At 37.6% G+C, this 26,418-nt stretch overlaps 3 protein-coding genes across 5 annotated transcripts in view; 2 read left to right on the forward strand and 1 right to left on the reverse strand.

Annotated features, from left to right (window-relative positions):
• BBS7 (Bardet-Biedl syndrome 7) overlaps positions 1–7,857 on the forward strand; it is a 44,256-nt gene extending 36,399 nt beyond the window's left edge. For 2 of the 3 annotated variants that reach the window (XM_004325252.4, XM_033856719.2), the window contains 4 exons: positions 2,956–3,065; positions 3,175–3,278; positions 3,430–3,553; positions 5,349–7,467. In XM_004325252.4, the coding sequence (XP_004325300.3) occupies positions 2,956–3,065; positions 3,175–3,278; positions 3,430–3,553; positions 5,349–5,482 (472 nt within the window). In that variant the 3' untranslated portion in view covers positions 5,483–7,467. Of the gene's footprint in view, positions 1–2,955; positions 3,066–3,174; positions 3,279–3,429; positions 3,554–5,348; positions 7,468–7,730 lie in introns of those variants that run through there. The other variant, XM_033856718.2, reaches the window with a different exon arrangement.
• Positions 7,858–8,581: 724 nt separating this feature from the next.
• CCNA2 (cyclin A2) lies at positions 8,582–15,040 on the forward strand. The gene is made up of 8 exons (XM_019927882.3): positions 8,582–8,794; positions 9,583–9,826; positions 11,151–11,263; positions 11,466–11,689; positions 12,322–12,529; positions 12,951–13,064; positions 13,491–13,624; positions 13,982–15,040. The coding sequence occupies exons 1-8, from the start codon at positions 8,582–8,584 to the stop codon at positions 14,028–14,030; spliced, it is 1,299 nt and encodes a 432-aa protein (XP_019783441.1). The 3' UTR covers positions 14,031–15,040.
• Positions 14,676–26,393, reverse strand: EXOSC9 (exosome component 9). Its single transcript, XM_019927881.3, has 12 exons — positions 26,233–26,393; positions 25,804–25,898; positions 24,936–25,055; positions 24,717–24,819; positions 23,656–23,793; positions 21,691–21,773; positions 20,317–20,449; positions 18,605–18,693; positions 17,863–18,009; positions 16,717–16,898; positions 15,037–15,115; positions 14,676–14,823 (listed from the first exon to the last, which is right to left on the reverse strand). Exons 1-12 carry the CDS (start codon positions 26,296–26,298, stop codon positions 14,739–14,741), a joined length of 1,320 nt encoding a protein of 439 aa, XP_019783440.1. The 5' UTR covers positions 26,299–26,393; the 3' UTR covers positions 14,676–14,738.
• Positions 26,394–26,418: the final 25 nt, after the last annotated feature.

Genomic DNA, 26,418 nt, shown 5'->3' on the forward strand with positions numbered 1-26,418 from the left:
GTTCACAAGTGTTTTTTATATAAATGGAACTTCTAAATTTTCATAAGTTTTAAGGCAGTAATAATTTGCAAATAATATGATTGAAAAACTATACTGTTTAAGAGAATCTTTGAAAAACAAATGGAATTAATGAGTTTAAAAAATGATTGACTAAAGATGAATATGAAAGAGCAATACCTTTCCAATTCTCAGCCATAACCAGTTAGAAAATAAATTGTTTAAAAAGATTCGTTCAGAGCAGCGATAACAATAACAAAATGTTCATGTAAAATCTGTAAGAATATCCTTTATTAGAAATACATAGAACTTCATGAAGAAAACTTTAAAATTTTATTGACATTAAAGACTTGATTTAATGGAGTAATATATTCTATAGTTATCAATATGAAGACAATGTAAACATGCAAGTCCTTCCCAAATTGATTTGAACATTTATCCTAATTCCAGTAAGAATTACAAGAAGAATTACCATTGAATTTCTTTATGCAAAAATAGGAAATGGCTCAAGAACTTGAGAGCTTAGAACATGCAGGCTTTTGAAGTGACCACATTGAGGTGAAGGTCATTATTCCTTGACACTCTTCTCAAGCTCCCAGTTGCCCTCCTGCCCCCTTCACTGTCACTCCCTACTCATCTCCCATAGGCTCCCCTAATTTCTGTTTCTGAATATAGTAGAGGCTAAAATTTCCTTCTCTTTTGTTCTTTTTCTGAATGTGTTGGGTAAAGCTGGTTTCTCTACATCTGCTTTGAGCTTGTACCCTCATACTTCTGCAAGGTTTTTGCATTCTCATTCTCTCACATCTGCAGGTTGTTTTTGTTTGTTTGATCTTTTGTTTTTTGATTTTGTTTGTTTGGAGGGGAGGAGGTTTCTTATCTTCTCTCTGTCTCTGTCTCTTAAAGCTTCTCTCCCTAAGCAGTTTACTGAGGTATTCTACTTTCTGCTTCCTAGCTGAGACTTTACGATGCTAGGTTCTGGAAACAACAGTGAACACATAATATTACCTCTGAATATAGCCTTTGGGACCAAGAACTCTCCAGAAATCTAATTGGTTTTAGCATCAGTTCTATGGGGGTGTTTCACTGTACCCTCCAGGGGATCTTACCTGTGTAAACCTGGAATCATGACTTCAATTTTGAAGTACCACAGCAAACCTCACGTTTTAATCATAGCAGACAATTTGACAGGCCCCTGGCATACTACATATTTTTATAATAGCATACCTTTGCTTTTTACCATTCTGTGTCTTTAAATATTCTTTCCTTAATAGTCAAAACTCTACTTATTCTTCAAGGCCCAACTCAATAGGTACATTTTTTAAGTCTTCCTTGATTCTATTCTCTGTTCCCATAACATTTTATTCTTACCTGCCTTAGATTTTTATTGTTATTTTTTTGAAGTATATAATAATTTTTATGTAAGCTTGTCTGTAAATCAGATTGTAAGCTCTGGGCAGAGTTTATTCTTAATTAACTTTGTATGTATCCTCCAAGTATCTAACACATGCCTTTGAACATAGTGGTACACAGTAAAGGTTTTTTGTTCCATAAAATACATATATATGGAAGAAGTATAGAAGCATGTACTTTGGAGACAGACATACTTAGGTTTGAATCTGGCTCTGTGACTCACCAGCTATTTGCTCTTAGCTACATTACTTAACTTTCTGGGTTTCAGTTTCTTTTCTGACGAATAGAAATAGTAACACTTACTTCACTGAATTGTGATGCTTAAAGGAAGATAAACCACGTGAGTCATTCCGCAGTGCCAGGTACTGCATAAGTATTTAATGTTAAATATTATTAATTAAAATTGAAGACTAGTGAAAAAAATCTCATGATTTCTAACACATAATTGGGATCAAAATAAGTGTGTATTATTCATCTTTCTAGAAAAAAAGAAAAAAAAAGCAGTCAATATAAAAGCAAACAAAAAGGCAACACTGAATATGTAAAAGATGGTATATATTAATTAGGAAAATTTTGGTCATCATAAAAAGGAACCAAACGTAAGCAGGCTTAACCAAATAAAAGGAATTTATTAGTTCATATAACTTAAAAGACTAGCAGTAGTCTGCCTCAAGCATAACTGGATCAGTGGCTTAACTGATATTGTCAAGACTTTATCCCTTTCCATTGCTCAGCTGTTTTTGTCTTCTCTTGGCTTTCCTATGTAGTGCCATGGTGGCCACCAACAGCTCCATCCAGCTTTATATCTTTTCAGCTACCATAGCCTTTCTTTCCCACTAGTTCCAATAAAAGTCCCAGGATTGAGTATCATCGTTGAGTCGTGAACCACTGTGCTCAGGGGTATGGAATACTCTGCTGAAAACTTCCTCCTGAAGTCCCAGAAATGGGGTTGGGGCCAGTGCCAATGAAACTATATGGATTGAAAAGGGTGAGAGAGAAAGAGAGAGAGAGAAGGAGGGGTTCCATAAAGAAAAAGAAGGGTCCTGTGAACGTAAGAAGTGGCAATGGATGCTGGGCATGGAAGAACAGAAGATGTTACTCTTAGGTTTGATATTAGCTTTCTTTTAAGGATGAAGCGTATAGTCATGCTGTAATTTATGTGATTACATAAAAAAAACTTATATGAAAGCAAGCAATTCTAAATGCATTTTATATACATGGGGTTAGCTATTGGAAATTTTATTAGTGAAAATGAAAAGAAGTTGTTTTAAATGAAGAACTTATATAAATTGTCATATCTTGCGGAGGCATGTGTCTAACATCTTTTATTCAGTTTTACAAGTATGTTTAGAACTTGAATCACTACAACAGTAAAAGGTTACATGTTTAAATATGTTTTACATTAATAATGAGATGTGTATATAAAGAAATCTAAAATTAAATGAAGTCTAGACACAAGGTCCTATTTGCAAAATATGTATTTATTGGACATATTTATTGGATGTATTTCCTTCTAAAGCTGTTCTTTTAAAAATATTAATTTTATAGAAAAGGTGAAGGAGTTTTTAAATCTGACAACATTTCTACTATATCCATCCTAAAAGATGTGCTCTCTAAAGAAGCTACAAAAAGGAAAATTAACCTCAACATATTATACGGTAAAAAAAAAGAATCATTCTTTCTGTTTTTGGGGGGGGTTGTTGTTACAATAAGAATGTTCCTGATCAAAGTGACTTATCTAATTGTGCCTGACTTAACTTCTTATAGAGATAAATGAAGTATCAGTCAAACACACATTAAAGCTAATCCACCCAAAGCTGGAGTACCAGTTGCTTTTGGCTAAGAAAGTGCAATTAATTGATGCTTTAAAAGTAAGTATTTGTGTCACGGGACTCATGATCATTATTTTATTGTGATGGGATTTCTAAAATTGTAAAGACCTTAAAGTTTTCCACTTTAAATCCACTTTACACTGGATTAAATTTTGAACATTAAGTGCTTCTGTTTTTAATTTTAAATAAGGAATTGCAGGTTCATGAGGGAAACACAAACTTTCTGATACCAGAATATCGCTGTATCCTAGAAGAGGCAGATCACCTACAGGAAGAATACAAAAAGCAACCTGCACATCTTGAAAGACTCTATGGTTAGTGAACTATTCTAGAATACCTTGTCATATTTCTTTTCTACTGGCTGTTTGCAAAAGATCACATGAGAGAAGCTGGGCAGAAGGAGACAGGCAAAGATTACAGCAGTCATGAACCAGTAACAACCCATGTACTGCCCAATATATTTATTTTGTCAAGTTGGTTTTAATGTTTAATATTTTTACTAGATAAAATACAAATAAATATTAAGAAGTGAAATAAGTCTAATGCAATGAATTAATCTATATATATGAAGAAACCCAGTGTGAAATGAATGTATCCTATGAAGCATTACAATTGAGGCTATATTTCACACAAATAATTTTCAGTTTTTATTGCTATTCTGAAATATCAAAATGCAGCATTTAATATTTTTATGCAGAATTTAATAGGGGGTATATATGTGCTGTGTCAGTTTATGTTTAAAACTCATTCTGCTTTGGTGGTGAGAAGTTGAATGTTTCACAGTTGTATTGAAAAAGCAAGAGCAAGAGGGAGGAAGGAAGGAACAGCTTAAGGAAACATTTTTTGTGATCTTTATGTAAGACCTATTGTGCATAGCACGCCTATTTATTTATAACATCTTTATAATTAGGGGGGATATTTAATCCTTACAACAGCTCAGCAAGGTAGATAGTGTTATCTCTGGTTTTCACATCTGTAAACTGAAATCTGAGCTTAAGAATGTGTTGTCACATAGGTAGGTGGTGGCAAAGCCTTCATTAGAACCTCCTTGCCCCCAAATGCAAGCTGTTTGCACTGTGCCGAGTCTTCTGTAGAGTCAGTTGGTATCATCAGTCCATATTGATCCTTAAGATCTACCTAATGAATTTATTTTATGCCCAGAGACTTGCTCATAAACGGTAACAATAATATCTAATATCTTAATATTTACTATGTGGCAAACACATGATCTTTTATCCCCATTACAACTTAGAAGATGGGTGGTGCAGAACCACCATATCTTATCACCAATTCCACAGTCCAGAGAGCTTTGAAATCAAAAACTTTGTTCATAAATCATTTGGCAATAAATCTGACTTGATCTGAATTAATGACAAAACCTCACTTAAACTGATATGAGGTTATTTATAGTTTTTTTATTCCACTTAGTATGAATATTCATATATTTTGTTGCAGAAATGTTATGTTTTGTTATCAGATGCTGCCACTCACTTTCCACGGGTATTATGCCATATATATGGTATATTCCTTTTATTATCTTCCTAAAATGTGAAAAATTCTGAAACACATCTTGCATCAAGAGTTTTGGATAAAAGATTGATAGCTTGAATTATTCCCACTATATATATGCAAAAACTCAAAGGTGAAATAATTTGCCCAGATCTTTGAAACTAGAAATATTTGCCTTCAAGTCAAATCCTAAGAATGGTCAACATATAGATGGGATATTTTAATTCAGATAAAGCTGTTATGAACAGAATATGTCTACACTGTGTCAAAATGGTCAGCCTGGTGGAAAAAAAAAAACCCACTTGTAATTTTATATATACCAATAGCAGTTCAAAACTGGCCAGCAGTTGATTGTCTGAATTAATAGCTTATAGCCAATTGTTAAGAGGGTTATTAGCCAAATGATTTATATTTTGAAACTTGCCTTAAAATCCCCCCCAAATATTTTTTGATGCATCAATCCTTTCAGATTTCTGTATGTTAAATAATGGAATTACAGGTGCTTAGAAATAGATTCTCAAGCAGTCGCTTACTTTCATTAAATAATGTGTCATTAATAGAATTAATCAATGACAGAAAATTAACATTTTTTCTTTATAGGCATGATCACCGATCTTTTCATAGATAAGTTCAAATTCAAAGGCACCAATGTAAAAACCAAAGTGCCTCTTTTACTGGAGATTCTGGACGGTTATGACCAAAATGCATTGATTGCTTTCTTTGATGCTGCATGAAATATAAATAAGGTAAAGTTCCAAAGAAGTTGTATGTTTAAATTAAAAATGTTAAAATAGAATTGCAAGCTAACTGTATATACTTTTATTTCAAGTGCGTTTTTTAATATTATCTAAAAATATATGTTATGACTTTTTTTTAGTAATGCGTCTATTTTTTTTGACAAATGGAACTTTTTTTAATTTTTAAAATATTTATTTATCAAACAACCCATATATTGTTAATATAGACATCGTGCAAGGTTAAAACATATTCAAACATCAAGATCCGCATTCAGGGCTTCCCTGGTGGCGCAGTGGTTGATACTCAGCCTGCCAATGCAGGGGACGCGGGTTCGTGCCCCCGTCTGGGAGGGTCCCATGTGCCGCGGAGCGGCTGGGCCCGTGAGCCATGGCCGCTGGGCCTGCGCGTCCGGAACCTGCGCTCTGCAGCGGGAGAGGCCATGGCAGTGAGAGGTCCACGTAAGTTCTAGAGGCTGGAAGTCTGGGGTCAAGGTGCCAGCGTGGTTGGGCTCTGGTGAGAGCTCTCTTCTTGGCTTGCAGATGGTTGCTTTCTTGTTGTGTCCTCACATAGCAGAGAAAGAGGAAGAGGAAGAGGAGTAAGAGAGAAAGAGAGAGAGAGAGAGAGAGAGAGAGAGAGAGAGATAGGAGGACAAATGGAACTTTTTTAAAATAAAGAGAATTTTTATTTTTAAAACAAGTGGAATGATTATAAAGGATTTTAATGAATTTTTTTCAAGTGGATGTTTTATAATAATCATTGTATAAAATAATTATTTTATAATAATTATAATGTTTCTAATAATCGAGAACTATTATTTGGAAAATAAAAATATATTCAAATATTTAATAAGCTAACACACATATGTATAAACTGCTTTACGGTTTTCAAAATGTATTTACATATGTTACCTCATTTGATCTTTTTTCTTTTAATTTATTTTTGGCTAATTATTTTTTAAATTAATTAATTAATAATTTTTTTGCTGTGTTGGGTCTTCACTGCTGTGTGCGGGCTTTCTCTAGTTGCAGCGGGCCGGGGCTACTCTTCACTGCGGTGAGAGGGCTGCTCATTGTGGTGGCTTCTCTTGTTGCGGAGCATGAGTTCTAGGCACGCAAGCTTCAGTAGCTGTGGTTCGCCAGCTCTAGAGCGCAGGCTCAGTAGTTGTGGCGCAGGGGCTTAGTTGCTCCGCGGCATGTGGGATCTTCCTGGACCAGGGATCAAACCCGTGTCCCCTGCATTGGCAGGTGGATTCCTAACCACTGTGCCACCAGGGAAGTCCCTCCTCATTTGATCTTGACAACATATATTGATTATTTTGTCAAATCATGTAAGAAAACTGATTCTCAGTGAGGTTAAGTGTTTAAGAGGACATGCTATTATTTTGTAAAGGTGGAACCCAAGTTCTGGTGCCTGGATTGCGTTCTGGTTACTATGTATGTTGTCAACCAGGGGAAATAACAAATTTTTTTTAGGAATTGAGATTGATTTACAATTGATTTTGCTGTTGCTTGGTAATGTTTTGTGACCCATGCTCAGTTTGTAAAATACTTGAGTTGGCCAGGGAAATCAGCAGAATTTGCACAGATTGGGGGGATCTTAACTTGATGTGCTGTAACCAGTAGGGCTATACAAGTATACTACATGTGAATAGTGTCGAAATAGTGACAGCTTCTTAGATTTTCCTGCACTAATATCCACTGATTTATTTTTTATCATAAATGGAGGGAAATATGACTTTAAGGCTATGGAAGTCATTAATCTTAATTCATATTTTATTCATATTCAAGTGAATATTGTACTTAAAGGTTGTTTAAAATAGCATAAGGATTACAATAGAAAATAAACTATTCTGTGTGTTTTCAAGAAGGGCACACTTATGAATTTGTTGGAAAACAACAGTGCTTCTTAATTATATACCATTATATTTATTAGTTATGTGCAAGCCTTGTTGTATATTAAATGTGAAAATTTGTTAAAGGCACATATTGCTAAGAGAGTTTTACTTTTATAAGGTCATATTGTTTTTACTATGTTTAAACAACCTTCATTTCTAAATGGAACACATAATTATATCTAGGTCACTAGAATTTTACTCCGAGCTTTTTGTCGGCTGCCACACCTTGGGGAAAAAAAGAGATAAAAATTAATGACTGTCTAGTTGAATTTCTTGTAGTACATTACTGTTTGTTACATATATCAACAGTAGTTCAAGGTGGCACTTTAAATTAATTGCATCTTCATTAGGAAAAATAAAAAGCATAAGACTGTGAAGAAACACCTAAATGGTAAGATGACATTATAGTCTTTCAATATTATATCAGTTACATAAGCAGCGTGTTAAATGATTTATGCACGTTATTTAATACTAACGACAACTGTATAACGCGTAGATATCATTCCCAATTAACAGATAGGAAAATTGAGAATTGGGGACACTGAATAACTTGAACAAGACCACCAGGCCAGTATGTGGCCGGATCAGATTTTATACCTTGAGAAACTAGTCAGTCAAGCTAACTGGAGGTCCTAGGGCAGACGGCCGGGGCGGCCCGCTACTAATTGCTAAAGTTTAATTCAGTTTATCCTAGAGACAGCCCTTGCCCCGAGACAGGGACCGCCTAGCGGCCCTATTTAAAGTCACAGTAGACTTAGGCCCCGCCTCCCCGCCGGGCGCGCGTACTTCCTCCTGCCGCCGTTCGACGTCTCTTCGCCCCGCTCCGCCCCTGCTCGGTTGCCTTCGCACCGCCTTCACTCGCCTGCGACCGCGTCGCCCCGAGTGACGTCACGGGCCTCGGCTCTTTTCATTGGTCCATTTCAATAGTCGCGGGATACTTGAACTGCATGAACAGCCGCCGCTCCGGCGGGCTGCTCGCTTCATTTCGGGGGCGTCTTTGGCCCTCCACGTCCGGCAGTGCCTGCCTCCGCCTTTCGCAACCTCCTCGGTCCTACACGATCCCGAGCGGGCCAGCGGGTGGGTAGGCTGGCCCGAGCTGCGGCGGGCGGGTACAGCTGGAGTGTACCTAGGCTGATCGGCGGGACGCAGTGCACGCTGCTTGGCGCCGCAGGCTGATCCCGCCGCGCCCCCGGGAGCAGTGATGTTGGGCAGCTCCGCGCCCGGGCCTGCGGCCCGCGAGGCAGGCTCGGCGCTGTTAACATTGCAGCAGACGGCGCTCCAGGAGGACCAGGAGAACATCAACCCCGAGAAGGCGGCGCCCACCCAGCAGTCCCGGACCCGCGCTGGGCTGGCGGTACTGAAGGCCGGGAACTCGCGGGGACCAGCGCCGCAGCAGAGGCCTAAGACGCGACGGGTAAAGCAGTGAGCCGTATCTGCAGGAGGGTGGGCCGAGCGGGAGTTTTGCAGGGGTTTAGCCGGCAGAGGAGAGTGGCGAGAAAGCATCCCCTGGCCTTTTCGCGGGAAGCCAGGATCTGGAGTCCCTTGATCCCTGGTTTTCTGGAGTGTAGGATGCCACATTACTCCCATTAGTTTCTCCCATTACTCTCTCTGCCAGCACTCTGCGTTTGTGCTGCCTGTCCGCTCTCCTCCATTGGGAGTATTTTTCTATAGATAACGAAGTCAAACCAAGCCGTACAACATGAGTATGGCCTTTGCCCGCCTCCACGCCTTTCTCTCTGCTTTTAAGCCCCAGGCACTGCTCGGACTTCCTTCATCCTCCCCATATGGTTAAGAATTACCTCTGCTTTAGGAAAGGGTATAAAAAATACTTTGCTTTTGGTCAATTCCGCCATCTTACCGAATTTGCTCTGTTGCTCCACCCTGGGGCGAAAGAGGTAAACCACTTTTTTGCCATCTCTCCTAAATTTGGCATTTTTCGCCCTGCCACTCCACCCATCTCGTGGCCTTGATTAGTTTTGCCCAATTCCACTTAATCTGACTCTAAAACCCTTGCAGGAATGCCTGTGACAAATTGGAACATCCCTTCTTTCTCCGACTGACTACTCAAATTTCCTTGTCTGGATTTTTCCCCCTAAAGTTTAATTTTCCTGATAGAGTAATTGGGAGTAAATGCAGTATAAGGGGCTGAAAGCAGAACAAAATGCCACTTAATAGGCTCAAAGCCAGTTATTTATTTTTTAGGTTGCACCTCTTAAGGATCTTCCTATAAATGATGAGCATGTCACCGTTCCTACCTGGAAAGCAAACAGTCAACAGCCTGCATTTACCATTCATGTGGATGAAGCAGAAGAAGAGACTCAAAAGAGGCCAGTTGAATCTAAAAAACCAGAAAGTGAAGATGTTTTGGCTTTTAATTCAGCTGTTACTTTACCAGGACCGAGAAAACCACTGGCACCTCTTGATTACCCAATGGATGGTAGTTTTGGTAAGTTTTAAAGAAAATTTGTATCACATTTGTATCAAATCAATGTAATCATATCATTTGATTACATCATCATTTGATTACATCATTACATCATTTGATTACATCAAATCAATGTAATCATAATTATTGAATAAACTGGATTAATGAAATTTTGCTTTTCAAAACATTATCTTACCTGATCCTTAACTACATTATGAGTTAGGTTTAATGTAACAAGTTTAGAAAGGGTGTGACTTATCTCAGGCCTCACAGCTAAGCCAAGACCCAGTGACCTACAAAAGGATCCTAATCCTGTGCTCCTTCTGGTACACTGCTAATCACATCAATTTCATTACATCTCAGACTTATTTTAATCTGACCCTGGAAATGTTTGCTTGATTGGGAGAATATATTTCAGTTGTGTTAAGACTCACTTTGTACATACCATTCTCAAATAGAGTGCTATTTGAGAATGCAGCTTTAAATACTGAGATAGCCAACATCTCTTCCACCTTTAAAACTTTGTTTCTGTAAAATCAGTCTGAGTGATTGTCTGATACCAGAGAGGGACATTGTCCTCCTGTGAGTCAGAGTAGCTGCTATAGACAACTCTGACTACAGTTTGTGCTGCTTCTTTACCATCAGGCTATCGAGTCACTGGACAGCTCACTAAATTCAATCTCAGCTTTAGTTCTGTAGATGAGAGGTATAGCAGCGAAGTCCTATGGAAATAAAATAATTGGTGTATTTTTATTTAAAATCTGCAACAAATTTTAAACTCAAACCTTGAAGTAAAAAGAATAATGGATATTTTTTGCCTTCAAAGATAATTTAAATTTACCAAAAAAGAATCACCCATTGATATTAGTGTTAATGTGTTTGAACTGCCCATAAGAAATCTGAGTTTCTCTTTAGCACACTTGTTAGCCCTACTCCTAGTTACTGCCTGGATTGTGCTTTGAATGTTAGACTTAGGGGTCTGCAAACTCTCTTTTGACAAATCCTAGATATCTCCAAACTTGGATTTTAACTTTGTCCTAGCAAAACCAGTGTACTCCTGTCATGGGAGATGAAGATACTTCAATACCTGCTCCTCTAACTCATTTTCCTGTTAATGGTTTGTCAGTACTTTTTCTTGTTAATTAAGATCATTCCAAAACTAAGTGGACATAGGTACTAAAATCAGAGTTAAATCTTCTATGTACTTTGTCATAACAAGCTCTTTTTAGTTGGATGAAATAAACACATTGGTAGTTTGGGACTCCTTACAAGGGCAATCACTTTTAGCTCTTAAATTAAGTCGAAAATGAAAAGTGAACTTCACTGTACTTTTGAATTCTCCCAGAGTCACCACATACTATGGATATGTCAATTGTACTGGAAGATGAAAAGCCAGTGAGTGTTAATGAAGTACCAGACTACCATGAGGACATTCACACATACCTTAGGGAAATGGAGGTAAAGGCTCTCTGAATCTACTTTTTACACTATTTGTTCACTGTAGTGAAAGGAAATTAAGAGGATAATGTTTTTAAGTTTTTTAACTGCCAGTGAATTACTCTAATGCTATACTTAAGTTTCTAGCATATAGGCAGCATCTGTTAATGGTAGAATGATCTAACTGCAGTTTTAACACTATACTAAGTAAACTTCTCAACAGGTTAAATGTAAGCCTAAAGTGGGTTACATGAAGAAACAGCCAGACATTACTAACAGTATGAGGGCTATCCTCGTGGACTGGTTAGTTGAAGTAGGAGAAGAATATAAACTACAGAATGAGACCCTGCATTTGGCTGTGAACTACATTGATAGGTTTCTTTCATCGATGTCTGTGTTGAGAGGAAAACTTCAGCTTGTGGGCACTGCTGCTATGCTGTTAGCCTCGTAAGTACAACTTGGTTTGTTGGGTTAAAAGTGATTAGTAGTATCTTTCTGTGTAGGGAAGAAATTGTGATCTTTTAAAGTATGACATTTTAACATACTATACAAGGCAGGGAGTCAGCGACTACTTTAGGGATGGTGGAGTGGATGAAACTTTTTAAATTTAGGACATTAATTTTCCTAGATCTGGATTTCAGGGCACCTTGAATGAACCTACAGATTGGCGACATTTTAATACACCAGGACTAGGTTACAGAGTGGTTCCTTCTACTTTAAAATACTTTCTGGTATATAAGCAAAATCTTATCTTTTCTCCATTAAGACATGAAAACTAAAATGTAAATTATTTATTTTTCTAAGGAAATTTCCTACATTTTCAGTTACTTGGTGAACTCTGGCATTGTTCCCATCTTGGGAAGTCGGCCTCTCACTTACTTCCTTTGACTGAAGTGGGAGAAATATTTGGGGCTTTTAATTAGCATTTACCTAGTCTTGGCTAGAAATGGTCAAGTATCAGTGCAAACAGGCAACTGGTTTTGGATTCGTTCCATTCATTCTGCTTAAGGGATTTCAAGTTGGGACAAACAAGCTTTTCTTATAAAAGGACTGATTACTTAAAACTTCTTTCATTGTAGAAAGTTTGAAGAAATATACCCCCCAGAAGTAGCAGAGTTTGTATACATTACAGATGACACTTATACCAAGAAACAAGTTCTGAGAATGGAGCACCTAGTTTTGAAAGTCCTTGCTTTTGACTTAGCTGCACCAACAATAAATCAGTTTCTTACCCAGTACTTTCTGCACCAGCAGTCTGCAAACTGCAAAGTTGAAAGTTTAGCAATGGTAAGTTCTTTTCATTTGCTGAATGAAGATTCTAAGGTCACAATTAGGGGCAAGCTCTAGTTTCATTATACAGCCTTGGACAAGGGATTTAGTATTCTGGGGACAGGTTAGTGCTGCAGCATGAAAGAAAGCCTACCATTGGCAAAAGAAAACATAAATGGAGAAAGCACTAGGAATAGTGGTATGAGGAGGAAGTCTTGGTAAATGGTAGCCAGAAGAGTTGTTTTTAAAGCTATTAAAGGAGGAAAAATACAGGATGAGAATGAAGCAAAATATGATAGTGAATATATTTAAAGATGTGGCAATGGTTGCTACAGAGCCAGTCTTAAAGATAGCAAAATATTCAGTCAGAAGGTAAGGATTTGAGTTTTGAATTCCAGAGCTCTTATGATCATAAAGTATATTTACTTTTTCATTCCAGTTTTTGGGAGAATTAAGTTTGATAGATGCTGACCCATATCTAAAGTATTTGCCATCAGTTACCGCCGCAGCAGCCTTTCATTTAGCACTCTACACTGTCACGGGACAAAGCTGGGTATGTATGACGACGTCCTCACACATCCACCTTGTGCTGTAAATGCTTGTGCCAGATAGGTTAAATAACTGTCCTATACAACTGACAGTTGTCTAGATGTAGTGAACTGGAAGAGCTATTCAACCACGTACACTGTTGAAAGCATTTTGTCTTACCTGTTTAATAGCATCTGTTAGGTAGAAAGCTTGGTTACTATTAATGCTTGGATTTGAAAGGTGTGCTTAAAGAATTCAGGCCATAAGACTTGCTGTTGGCAAGGAAAATAGTAAAAATTGATCGACGTTAGCAAAAAGAGCTTGAGAAAACTGGAAGATGTTAGTTGGAGGTGTTAGGACAAAACTCAAGCCAACTAATGCCAACTACTAACTTGTATTCAGTGTCTGTTACTAAAAACAAAACTCAGTGGTTCCGTCCTCCCTCCTGCAGCCTGAATCATTAGTACAGAAGACTGGATATACGCTGGAAACTCTAAAGCCTTGTCTCATGGACCTTCACCAGACCTACCTCAGAGCTCCGCGGCATGCACAACAGTCAATAAGAGAAAAGTACAAAAACTCAAAGTAAGAATTAACAGCAGTAGATACCAAAGAAGCTTGCTTTTCCAGGCTATCGTACGGTTCAGAGATCCTTGACATTTTAACTTTATTTAAGGGATTCACAAATCAGGCACAGCCTCCTTAAGCAACTGTTCTCTTAGCAGCCATGTGTTTTGAGCTTCTGTCTTGTATTTGAGGGAGAAGAGGGGAGAGGAACGGTGGGCATGCATGCAAGTGTTGGGGACCAGACTATGGTTTTATAACCATTAATTCAAGTAGACAGAAATAGCATTTGTGAGTTCCTAGTATATGTTTCATTCCATAATCTGTTTCACCCAATGAATGTTTACTAAAAATGGATTTTTTTTTCCCTGCTTACAGGTATCATGGTGTTTCTCTCCTCAACCCACCCGAGACACTAAATGTGTAACGGTGAAAGACTGCCTTTGTTTTCTAGGATGTAAATCACTCAAAGTATATGGTGTACAGATTTTATCTTAGGTTTTAATTTTACAATCATTTCTGAATACGGAAGTTATGGTCAAGTACAAATTATGGTATCTATTACTTTTTAAAGGTTTTAATTTGTATATCTTTTGTACATGTAACTATCTTAGATATTTGGCTAATTTTAAGTGGTTTTTGTTAAAGTATTAATGATGCCAGCTGTCAGGATAATAAGAAATAAATTGATTTGGAAAATTTGGTTTGTAAGTCAAATTTAATTTGAGGCAAAAATTTGACTTCAGGATTTCACTTAGAAAAATTAATTTGGTTTATTAAAGCATGGGGACAGGGAAGGCTTCTCCTTCCAACACACAGGTGATGACATTCACCTCCCTAAGGAACTGGGCCAACTGTCTGACTTGGGCATAATCTAAGAAGACTCTTTCAGGTCTTTGTACACACTATGAAAATGCTTTTCATTCATCGACTTTTACTACACTTGACCTACCGAAGTGACAGTTATTTAAAACCTGTTTTAAAGAGTCCTCCAGACGTTTATTTTAAAGCATAATGTAAAAACTGTATAAAGAACTAGATTCTGTAATGGGTTTGTGAATAATACCCAAGGTTGTTAGCACTGAATAAATACCTTTTTAATAGTTATATACACAAATATACAACTATGTGAACTTTAATTAGCAGCTCTCTTCTTTTTTCTCTTTTTCACTGGCTTTTTACTTGGTGCTTTTACTTGTGTTGCACTGATGGTCTGTGTTCTGTGAACAAAGTAAATTAACAAGTTTTAACAGTATTAGTACTAGGAGCTTACTTTTGCCACCTATGACAGAAGAATACTGTAACCTTGAAAGGCATCCAAGCAGTTTTACAGACCTAATTCTATAAATCTCAGGTTGAAGAAACCCAGAGAGCAAGCTTCTAAAAAGTCTTGAGTATATGTATACATTTGAAATAAACCAGAAATTTGTTACCTTATTTTCTTCGGATTCTTATCTGGTTCTAAAATGATCATTTCTTCTTCTTCACTGTCTGAGAGCACTATAGGGGCATCTTTTAAGAAAATGTTAAGAAAGGAATATAAGTTTCAGATAGAGAACCCAAGCAGCATTTTGGGTGGAGGCTTACAGATCTACTATTTGGTTCTTCCCTTCCCTGAGGTTATTCCTTGGAGCTCTGAAAAACCTTATGTGTGCTTCTTTAAAAGAATTAAAATGAGGGGGATAATTCTACATACGTGTGTGTGTGTATAGTGTGTGTGAGTGTGTGTGTGTGTGTATATATATATATATATATACACACACACACACACACACACACACTCACACACACTATACACACACACACATAGAGCATCTTATAGAACCAATTAGGAAACAAGTCAATATGCCAACTGAATTCCTTGTGCTACTCCTTGAATTTGTTAATTTTGAAGATCTAGATTTTAAATTTCTCCCTATTATAAACAACACTAAAAGGAAAAATACCTAGAAACAAATTACTGGGTCAAAAGGCATATACCTTCCGAAAGACATTTTTGCCAGATCCCTCCAGAAACGTTTCAATTTACACTCCAAGAATAGTATATTAACCCATTTTCCTATACACCCTTGCCAATGTGTTTCTGGCCGTTTGTATTTGGGAATGCAAATACAAATAGGAACAGAAACAAAAAATGGGCAAAAGAACAGAAACGTCTGTTTCTGTTCTTTTGTCCATTTTCCCCATGAAACTTACTACATTAATTCTTTATATTTAAATAGAGTTTTCAATTACTTTCTCCCTATTAGAAAAATTTCACAAATATATAAAAGCATATGGAGTTAAAAAAAAAAAGTTAACATCTATCAATAAATAGTCCCTGTGTTTAAGCAGCTTATGTTGGTGTAAATATATAGTAAATACATGGAACGAGGTCTGGAAGAATAATACTAAATAGAAGTAACCACTGGGGAAGCTGAATAAGGGTCCCAATTAATGGGGATTTTTTTTTTTTTTTTTTTTGCTTTACAAAAAACCCCAGCAGGTCCTCAGTAATATTTACAGGCAATGATCTTCCTTGAAGGCAGGCAGTATCACCTTCACTATTTTCTCAGCCAGATTTAATAGCTGCATCCTTTAGTTCTCCACCAACCTACTTCCTAGATCCCTCCTTGTTTATTAAAATTTAGAATTCTTCACACAAGCCACATTTCACTGCTCAGTAGCTACATGTGGCTAGTGGCTACTATGCTGGACAGTGTAGAGACTGAACATTTCTAACACTGCAGAAAGTTCTATGGATGGCACTACTCTAATATACGTTCTGATACTGCCTTTTTATGTTTGAGTCTAGAAACTATACAAAGAAAAAACAGCACACAGGAATGAGATTTTAAGAAACTCATCCCCTTAAAACTGGCCCGGATAAGATACAAAAACAGAAAAAAAAAAAACTTAAAAATAAAAAATGCCACTCCCTTCACATACCAAAGAATACCACTGTTCCTCAAAGATAAGCATATTCTTGCAGTTAGCCTCAACAGTTTAGTTGAAATTTAAATTACAAAATATTTAGCCCCAACTGCTAATATAAAAATAAGATTCCTAAAATAGGGATATATATGTATGTATATATATATATATATTACATATAGCCATAAAGTATCACATACCTTGGCTTCCAATATTAGAGACTTCTCCTGTGTCCATTTTTATACTATCAAGAATAATAGCTTCATCACTGCCACCTTCATCTTCGTCTTCCTTCTCAGAGTCTTCAAGATCACCCCAGGAGTTTTCTATTCCCTCTCCAATTTGGGCGGTTCCAGGAGTCCACAGCACAGGTTTCGAAACACTTAGCAAGTTAAGAAAACTGAATAACAGAAATACTGCTATTTGATGCAGTGCTGAAAATGATTAGAATGAAAGTTTTCTTCCTTTAAGATTGATTGAAGTGTGCCTCAAATTATTAGGAAAAAAATTTACTAATAGCTATACTATGGATGGCTGGACAGTGAAGAAGAAATAGTGTATAACTCAGGTTAAGATTTTATGGACACAATGGGTGAGAAATATTGAGAGACACGCTTGCTCTGAACATTTTAGTTGCAGTAATAAATCTGGTGAATGAATGAACTTCAAGGACAATGTGGGGACTTCCCTGGTGGCGCAGTGGTTAAGAATCCGCCTGCCAATGCAGGGGGACATGGGTTTGAGCCCTGGTCCAGGAAGATCCCGCATGCTGCAGAGCAACTAAGCCCGTGCGCCACAACTGCTGAGCCTGCGCTCTAGAGCCCATGAGCCACAGTTACTGAAGCCCGAGCGCCTAGAGCCCGTGCTCCACATCAAGAGAAGCCACCGCAATGAGAAGCCCGAGCACCACAACAGAGAGCAGCCCCTGCTTGCCACAGCTAGAGAAAGGCCGCGTGCAGCAACGAAGACCCAATGCAGCCAAAAATAAATATATAAGTAAATAAATTTATTTAAAAAAATAAGAACAATGTGTATAATGTATAGTGTCTGACCATGCCAGTGAGATTAGGGAACAATTTTCCAAAGGAAAATGAAATGCTGTAAATTGCTTCTTAAAGTAAAAGAATTTTCTGGTTTTGGTAGGATAGCTGAAGGGAAGGTAGATGTTACACCATCAATTTAATATGACTCATCACTATCTTGTTTCATATCTTAAATGTTTTTTTCTAACAAAGTACAGTGTTTCAGAAAACAAATTTCCATATGCACACACTTCACAGAGCCCTAATAATACCCAAAGTGTTATGAATCTTCTTGTTTTTACCAAAAACACCCAGGAAAGATACACTTCCGAAGGAGGTTCAGCTTCAGAGATGATTTCTTCTGCTTTCTCCTCTACATCGGAGGTATCAATAGGGGCCTTTTCCATTCTAAATGCTGTGATCCTTTGATTTGCTATAGATTCTGCAAAGCCAAACTTTCCACCTTCTTTCCTGTGTGGGTTTTTTTGGGGAGTTGGGAGGGAAGGGGGAATGAGAGATGGGAGAGAAGACAGGAAGGGAAAAAAAAGTTAACTATTTTATCCTTTTGATACATGAGAAATATTGGATGAGAAACTATTTGACTAACTTAACCCCACCAATTTATTATGCCTATCAAGTGAGATAATAAAAAGTTACTATAATTAACCATTTATTAAACCATGTGTCAAGCATGTGTTATGTACTTAAAGCAGAAGACACTGAAGTGCTGAGATATAGCTGTTGCTTAATGTCACACAGTAAGAAGAGACGGGAATCAACCCCAGTTTGTATTCTTTCTGTTAACATGAGCTACTGGATTCTTTTTTTCCTAAGAAAATGTTAACTTTTTAAATGAAAAATATTATGTGGCTTTTTAATACAGATTATGTGTAAACTGGAATACAATAAATAGTTCAATCAACTTTCAAAAAACATTTAGTATATTCAACTGAGATGAACAGATAAGGAAAGACTGTAAAAACTGTAGAGTTATGCTTGTGCGAGAAAAATCCTCAACAGAAAAATCTATAACAAGACCATTCAGTTCTAAAAAAATCAAACTTACCTAACTTTCTGGTCGTTCGCCAAAGCTTTCTGTATTAGCTCTGTAATTTCTGCTACCTTCACACCAGCTATTTTACTACATCTCAAAACCTATTTATAAAAGTGAACTCTGTTATTTAAAGACAACAAATCAAGTAGCTTTCTCTAACAAAACTAAAAACATGAGATTAGTTTTTCTACCTTTGCAATTTAAGCCTTTTTAAAATATGAAAATAATACAGTGTAAACACAAATTAAGGCAAGATGTGAGAGCTATTTTTATTTTTATTTATTTATTTATTTTTATTTATTTTTTTTTGCGGTACGCGGGCCTCTCACTGTTGTGGCTTCTCCCATTGCAGAGCACAGGCTCTGGACGCGCAGGCTCAGCGGCCATGGCTCACGGGCCCAGCCGCTGTGCGGCATGTGGGATCCTCCCGGACCGGGGCACAAACCCGTGTCCCCTGCATCGGCAGGCGGACTCTCAACCACTGTGCCACCAGGGAAGCCCATGAGAGCTATTTTTAAATGTTAAAGGAACTGACCCAAAAACTTTTCTATGACAATGTAAAAGATACCACTCAAGAGGCCACAGATACACTAACTTCCTTTCTGTGAGTGATCCATAGCTCTGTTCAAGACAGGGCTGCACGGTGTCCGCCGGAAAGCTTTTATAAAGCGAAGATTCCCAGGCCTCAGGGACCTAATGAATCAGAATCGCTGGAAATAGGGATCTGGCAGTGGTCATGATGCTGGTAATAATGACAATGATGATAACAGAAAATAACATTTACTGCACACTTAATTTATGCTATATAGTACAATATATCCATATCTATCCCTATATTCTCCTAACAGAAGGTGTTGACATTAAGATTATTTACTATTTTACAGATAAAGAGATTGAAGCACAAAAATATGAAACCATCTGCCAAAGGTCAGTTAGTGTAAGGAAGAGCTGGAATTCCAATTAAGTAGTCTTTGTGCTCCTAACGAGCTGCACTATGTGCTACATGGCAATCTATTTTCTAAAAGTCCCCATGTGAATCTTATATGTAGCTGGATTTGAAACTTCTGCTCACTGTACCCAAATTCCAAAAGTAAAACTATCTTTTTACATAATTTCTACTTTCTGACACTTTAAAGAAAAATAGGGATATAGGGACTTCCTTGGTGGCACAGGGGTTAAGAATCCACCTGCCAGTGCAGGGGACACAGGTTGGATCCCAGTTCCGGGGAGATCCCACATACCGCGGAGCAACTGAGCCCATGCGCCACAACTACTGAGCCTGCGCTCTAGAGCCCATGTGCCACAACTACTGAAGCCCACGCACCTAGAGCCTGTGCTCCGCAACAAGAGAAGCCACTGCAACGAAGAGCAGCCCCCACTCACTGCTACTAGAGAAAAGCCCACTCGCAGCAATGAAGACCCAACACGGGGAAGGGGAAGGAAGGGGAAGGGGAAAGGATATAAATCTCTTTCCTCACTGAAAGGAAAAGAGTATTCCTCTATCTAGAGGTGTAGACTCTGGAGGGCCATCCATGGGAGAAGCAAGGGAGGAAGGAGGGTACCTTGTAGCCACAAGTCAACAGACAATACTGAAACCAGATTCTAATAGATCCGAGAATCAATCATTGAAAATATCTGTTGGATTTTAGTTTAAAAACAAGAAAAAGCTTCTAAAAAGAAGAGACCTATTTTTAATGGAACATTAATCAAATCAAAGCACTGACTTGATCTTTCAGCAGCATTATCCCACCACTGGATTGGATGGTGCAAATCTCTCGATGCTTATTCATGGCAATCACCAGCAAGCCATCCATTACACGTTCCTCTCGTTCATTGGGATCCACCAATAAATATGTTCTGAAATGAATGTTAAATGGACATGAACAAATCTGATGCTGAGTGCTTGTCAATTTTAAGCTAATGGATATTTTTAAAAATAGTATTATAGTAAGGTCAACACAGTGTAGGTCTGAGCCTATGAATTTGAGTCACTTTAATCTGAAAAGAGACAACAGAATTATTATAACGTTAATTTGGTTAATTTTAAAGTTTCCCTAATATCCTGTACTTTGAAATTCTTCCAAGTTCTGCTTGAAATTCTTCCAGGTTATGCTAATGGCTCATTACAAAAAAATACTGCCTATTTCCACACTGTCCAATGTTAGCCTCCAATCACATGCGGTTACTGAGCCCTTGAAATGTGGCTAGTCCAAACTAAGATGTGCTATTAGTATAAAATACTGGATTTCAAAGACTTAGTAGAAATAAAAGAATGCAAAATATCTCAGGAACAATTTTTAAGATATTGATTATATACTAAAATATTTTAGATATATCAAGTAAAATAAAATATCAAAATTAATTTTACCTGTTTCTTTTTACCCTTTTAATGTGGCTACTAAAAGTACATATATGGCTCATGTCATAATTCTACAGGACAGTGCTGGTCTAGTTCCCTCTAATAAAATTCTATACTACAGTGACTGAAAGATGAAAGCTTTTCTCTAGTTCTTAGTCGTAAAATTGCTAAAATATTTATACCTCTCTTTGTTTCTAAAGAGATTTAAGGCTCAAGCTTTCATTTAAAGGCACCTTACATGGACCTAAGATTCCAGGTTTTCTGTTGTAGGAGGAATTAGCAGTGAGTTGTGAAGAAACTGCTGGAGAGGTGAAGGAAAACAAGATTTTTTTTTCTCATTTGTGAACCATTCCGCCTTGTAACCTGCTCCTATCCTACAACTATTCCATATAATATGCTCCTCAAATATATTCCAAAGTCCTCTTCCATTAATCCAGTCATTCTCAGCCTACTTTCCAAAATTAGAGCCTAACATCTGTACACCTCTAGGAAAGATACACTACCATGCTGTGGTAAACTCATAAACGTGTAAGTATGCCATGAAAAGAAAAATGTGAAGTCTCTTCATTAAAGGAGAATTTGTCACTTCTACTGAGAAAGCTCTTAGTTCTGAGCATTTGTCAAGTAATGCTCTTAAGAAAGAAATAAAAGAACTGTAAGGCGCTCTAATATTAAACAAGGGGTTTGTTCATTTGCCTACGGATTTATAATTTCAGCCCATGACAAGGATGAGACTTACCCTTGCTGGAAGAAGGCAAAACTGACACAAATGGGCATGTGGTGGATACTCAATGGTACAGGATCACGTTCTTCAAGTGTATACTGTTTGAAAATAAAAGTTTCAATAATTACAGTCACTAACTTACAAACATACAAAAAAACATCTTGTACATCAGATATTAAAATAAAAACTGAAATCCCTTTAATCTTCAGTGAGTATCTAAATAACTTCTTTTGCAACTACCTGTTTGACTTTGCCATTCATCCTCCTTAAAACTTTATGTGTCAAAAAGCTTTATTGAGGTATAATTTACATAACATAAAATTCACTAACTGTTAGTAAATAATTCACTTTTTAGTAAATATATAGTGAAGTAACTATCACCACAATTCAGTTTTTAAAACATTCTCATTGGGCTTCCCTGGTGGCACAGTGGTTGAGAGTCCTCCTGCCGATGCAGGGGACACGGGTTCGTGCCCCGGTCCGGGAAGATCCCACATGCCGCGGAGCGGCTGGGCCCGTGAGCCATGGCCGCTGAGCCTGCAAGTCCGGAGCCTGTGCTCCGCAATGGGAGAGGCCACAACAGTGAGAGGCCCGCGTACCGCAAAAAAACAAAACAAAACAAAACAATTCTCATTACTCCCCCAAATTCCCTTAAGCGTGTTTGCAGTTGATTATCACTCCCACTCCCAGCCCAAAGCAACCACTGATCTATCAATACTTTATCTCTATAAATCTGCCTTTTCTGGACATTCCATGTAAGTGGAATCAAACAATTTTCAGTCTTTTGCATCTGCCTCCTTTCAAGTCAGCATGTTTCATCCACCTTGAAGTATACATCACACCGGTAGTTTGGTCCTTTTTACTGCTGAATAGTATTCCACTGAGTGGATACACCACACTTTGCTTTTCCGTTCACTAGTTGATGAACATTTGGCTAATTTTCAGTTTTTGGCTGTAATGAATAATGCTGCTAGGAACATTCACATGAAAGTCTTTGAGTGAATGTATACTTTCATTCTCCTTGAGTACATTCTTACATATAGAATTGTTAGGCTGTATAAGTTTACACTTAACTTTTTAAGAAACTGCCAAACTCTTCCAACATGGCTGTAACACTTTACCACCAGCAATATCTCTACAGTATTTTAAAATCAATGTCTTTTTTGTCTACTCATCACTCTATATTTTCTTTTTTACTTCCATATACCACCTCCCCTCTCTAAAGGAACATGTCTCTATTGTTAATAAAACTTTGTCTACACCTCTAAGTCTTTCAAGAGTCTGCTCCAGTCTAATTCCTAAAAACAGCATCATGAATGACATCTTAGAGAATTTGGGCATCTGATGTTTCCTTTTATAACTTCAGGAATCAAATTATCACAACAGTGCACTTTCATTATTCTAGCATGTAATTTATATAAATTGAAATTGACATACTCTGCACAAAAGAAAGGACAATGTAAATAGTATAGGTCCATAGTTTTCAAAATGTGGTCCTTATACCAGCACTATCATATCACCTGGGAACTCTGTCAGAAGTACAAACTCATACATCCTATCCCCATTCTACTCTGAGGATGGAGACTAGCAAGATGTTTTAACAGTCTTTCCAGGTGTTTCTGATGGGTTTTTGCCACACAGTGAGAACAAGCATCTCACTGTGAAAATACTGAGAATTATGATTTTTCACACATGCCCCCTAAGCATAAACTAACCACTTTATCTAATGCTCAATCCAAAGAAGTCATCTATTTCTATTCTAAGAAAACCAGGATAGGGTATGCATTCACTGACAAAACTTTAATACAGGAGATTTAAGAGATTTCAAAGGTAACTGTGACCATATTTTTTGCCTTGTGAACAAATTTTACAACATACTTAATTGCCATTTACAAGACTTCATTAGAAACAAGCTGTCTGCACAGCAAAGATATTCATTCATTCATAAGAAGGAGCCTGGCTCACATCATGGAAGCTTACCAGTGTTACTTCATCTCCTTGGACAGAGACATCAGGCCTTCGGAAGTGACATAAGGCTACAATTGCAGCAATGCTGGCAGCATCAATAATGTTTCCATCATGATTTAACAAATGTAGGTCCACGCGTATTTGCCAAACCTGAATGTGAATTCAAAACAAAAATAAATCCTAAATAGTCACAACCAGAGGTTATTTATAAGGAAAGGTAACACTGTGTGCAAAATTTTCTCTTGCTGCTAAAACATGCAGTTACTCCTTCTATTGTATCAATAAAAATACATTTAGAAAAATGTCAAGCCAGATCAACACCTGAAATACCAATAGCTTACCTTTCTATGAGTCATTTGACAACAGTGAAATATATACTGTAAATAAACAGAACCACACTACATTTAGTACTAACATTCCCCTAACTCCAAGCCTAATGATATTTTTATTGTGTCTCCTAACTTAAAAACCTCAAACTCTTAGGTTTTACTTGACAATATTTATGATAACCTTACAAGTAATGCAAATAGTATTATATTCAAGTATAGAATGTGGAAAGGCCAAGTGACTTCTTTGGAGTCAAAAAGATAGTTAAAATACCCTAATCAAGAATAAAGTTCTAATATCATCAAATAGCACAATATATTGAGAGTAATATTTCCAATGTCGGACTACCAATGACTCACTATGCAGCCCTGTGTAAGTCAATAAACCTATCCAAATGAAGGATTTAATCAGTTCTTTAGCTCTTCATCCATAAAAAAGGAAAACATTACCTGCTTCTATCAACTCACTTAAATAACATAAGAAAATAAATGAAAATATGTGAAAAACCACAAGTTCTTTGAATAAGAAATTTGTATACAAATCCAAGTTGCTATTTTCACCAATTTTTTGTCCCTCCAAAGAGAAATGACACAAAGTTCTATGGGTAGCACTCAGGAATATGTGAAGTGAAGTGAACTAGAATAAAACTGAATTAACTGAAGCTCTGAGAATGAAAGTATAGATACAGGGATCCATGAATCAACAATACTCATCCGAAGATTAAGAATTTTGGGCATATTCCCCACCTTTTCACCAGCAACAACACAGAGAGATTCAGTGTCTATACACTTCGAATTTCTTAGACATCTTTCCAAGAGGCGATTCAACTTCACCAAGAGATCTGACTGCCTATGAAAACAGGAATGGGCTAATGTCATGAGATATAACACCAGGCAGTAAAACAATAGCTCACCCCTGTTAGGCTCTCCTCTGGCTAAAGCAGCTTAAGAAAAAGATTTAAATACCTGCCAGGTTCAAAAGCTGGGGCAGCCATCTGAGAGAGCTCAAGGTTGAAAAAAAGAATACCTTCTGTTGCCCTATTGAGTTTTGGAGAAACAAGTTCACAGGAAACCTGTCCAAGAACTCTGCAAAGATAAAGTACAAATCTGTTAATTAAATGTATTTCCTTTCCAATTAAAAAAAAAAAAGGAAATCTAAAGATTGAGTTTCAGTCTTACACTACGTTGAGTAATAACATGTTCAGTATGATATATCATTAAAGGTTGAAGTTACCTACAAAGTATAGTAGTAGAATACATACAGAAATAAAACACATATTGGCATAACCAAAGAGATGACAGGGAAAAAAAATCTCATTACAATATTTAGTATTCCACAGATTTTTAAGAGTCAATGACCATTTCTTCTCTTTTCTAAAACAAATATTTAGTGATACAAGATGGCATGCAAACTTGAGACGTCCTAAGAGTTTTCTTATGGCATGGTTCACCAACATTATCTGACCAGTATCCTCACAACTTCCAAGTGAATATTAAAAATCTAATTCTCATGTCACTCAGGAAAAGGAGGAAAGTAGGCCCTACGTAATGACAACAAATGCAAGGAACAAATTCAGTGCAACCACTGCTGGCTGTATATATGATTCACAGAGATCAGAAAGAACTATGTGATACTTATGTGACAGAAAATATATTCATGATTAAAAATGTAAAGTGTGACTATAAAACCAAAGTCTTGCATTAAAGAAAACATACTTATTTTGGGCAGCTAAACAAAGTACTGTCCAGACTTACCTGCTTTGTAAACTGGGTCAATCAAGTTCTTTTAAATTTCTCCCTATTGAGCTTATACCTAATTTGAATACTTTGTTACCTTGTTTTTCCAAGTTCCACAATGCAGCACCCATAATCTGTTCCAAATGAGATCTTGATGTTCCTATAATCATAGGTTTGTCTGCCATCCAGCCGCTGTAAGCACAACATTCCTTTATTCCTAATACAAATATTTATTACTCTGTGCTAGGCAGTCCTGGGGCTAAGCACTTGGAGGTAAGTGTGATCCTACCCACTCCACGTAGGAGAGTGGAAACTAGGTGCCCGAGCACTGACAGTCGCTGGGGTGACCTGAGCCTTGAAAAGACCCCACCGGAGCCAAATAAATATTGGGGCCTTGGGGGAACCCACTGGCCGCTCCCCTAGGGGCTCCCGGGGCCTGCGAGAGCTAGGTCTGTGCGCCCAGGCCGGAAGGATGCGGGCCGCCGCGCTACCCGAGCGCTCACGCAGCGCCAAATTCCCGGTTTACCTTTTTCTCTTCGATGGCGCGGAGTAGAAAACGGCGCTCGCAGTTTGAGAGTGGCGTCTCCTTCATACTGTCAGGTCAGGGGACGCACAGGTACTGGAATGCGTCGGGAGAAGACACCCCGCACCTCTTCACTCGCGCCCGCTCGTACCTCGGCGCAGGAGACTGACGTCATCAAAGCTCGTCAGG

This window comes from Tursiops truncatus, chromosome 5 (genome assembly GCF_011762595.2).
Source record: "Tursiops truncatus isolate mTurTru1 chromosome 5, mTurTru1.mat.Y, whole genome shotgun sequence".
NCBI lineage: Eukaryota > Metazoa > Chordata > Mammalia > Artiodactyla > Delphinidae > Tursiops > Tursiops truncatus.

What these genes read in the sequence shown, in the direction of transcription:
- CCNA2 (XM_019927882.3), top strand. Translation starts at nt 8,582, where the DNA reads ATGTTGGGCAGCTCCGCGCCCGGGCCTGCGGCCCGCGAGGCAGGCTCG. An exon ending in AAGTTGAAAGTTTAGCAATG is followed by an intron (nt 12,530 to 12,950) that starts GTAAGTTCTTTT and finishes TTTTCATTCCAG; the next exon opens with TTTTTGGGAGAATTAAGTTT. An exon ending in CTGTCACGGGACAAAGCTGG is followed by an intron (nt 13,065 to 13,490) that starts GTATGTATGACG and finishes TCCCTCCTGCAG; the next exon opens with CCTGAATCATTAGTACAGAA.
- EXOSC9 (XM_019927881.3), bottom strand. Translation starts at nt 26,298, where the DNA reads ATGAAGGAGACGCCACTCTCAAACTGCGAGCGCCGTTTTCTACTCCGC. An exon ending in GTGTTGTTGCTGGTGAAAAG is followed by an intron (nt 23,794 to 24,716) that starts GTGGGGAATATG and finishes ATTCACATTCAG; the next exon opens with GTTTGGCAAATACGCGTGGA. An exon ending in GCTGAACCTCCTTCGGAAGT is followed by an intron (nt 16,899 to 17,862) that starts GTATCTTTCCTG and finishes TAACTTGCTAAG; the next exon opens with TGTTTCGAAACCTGTGCTGT.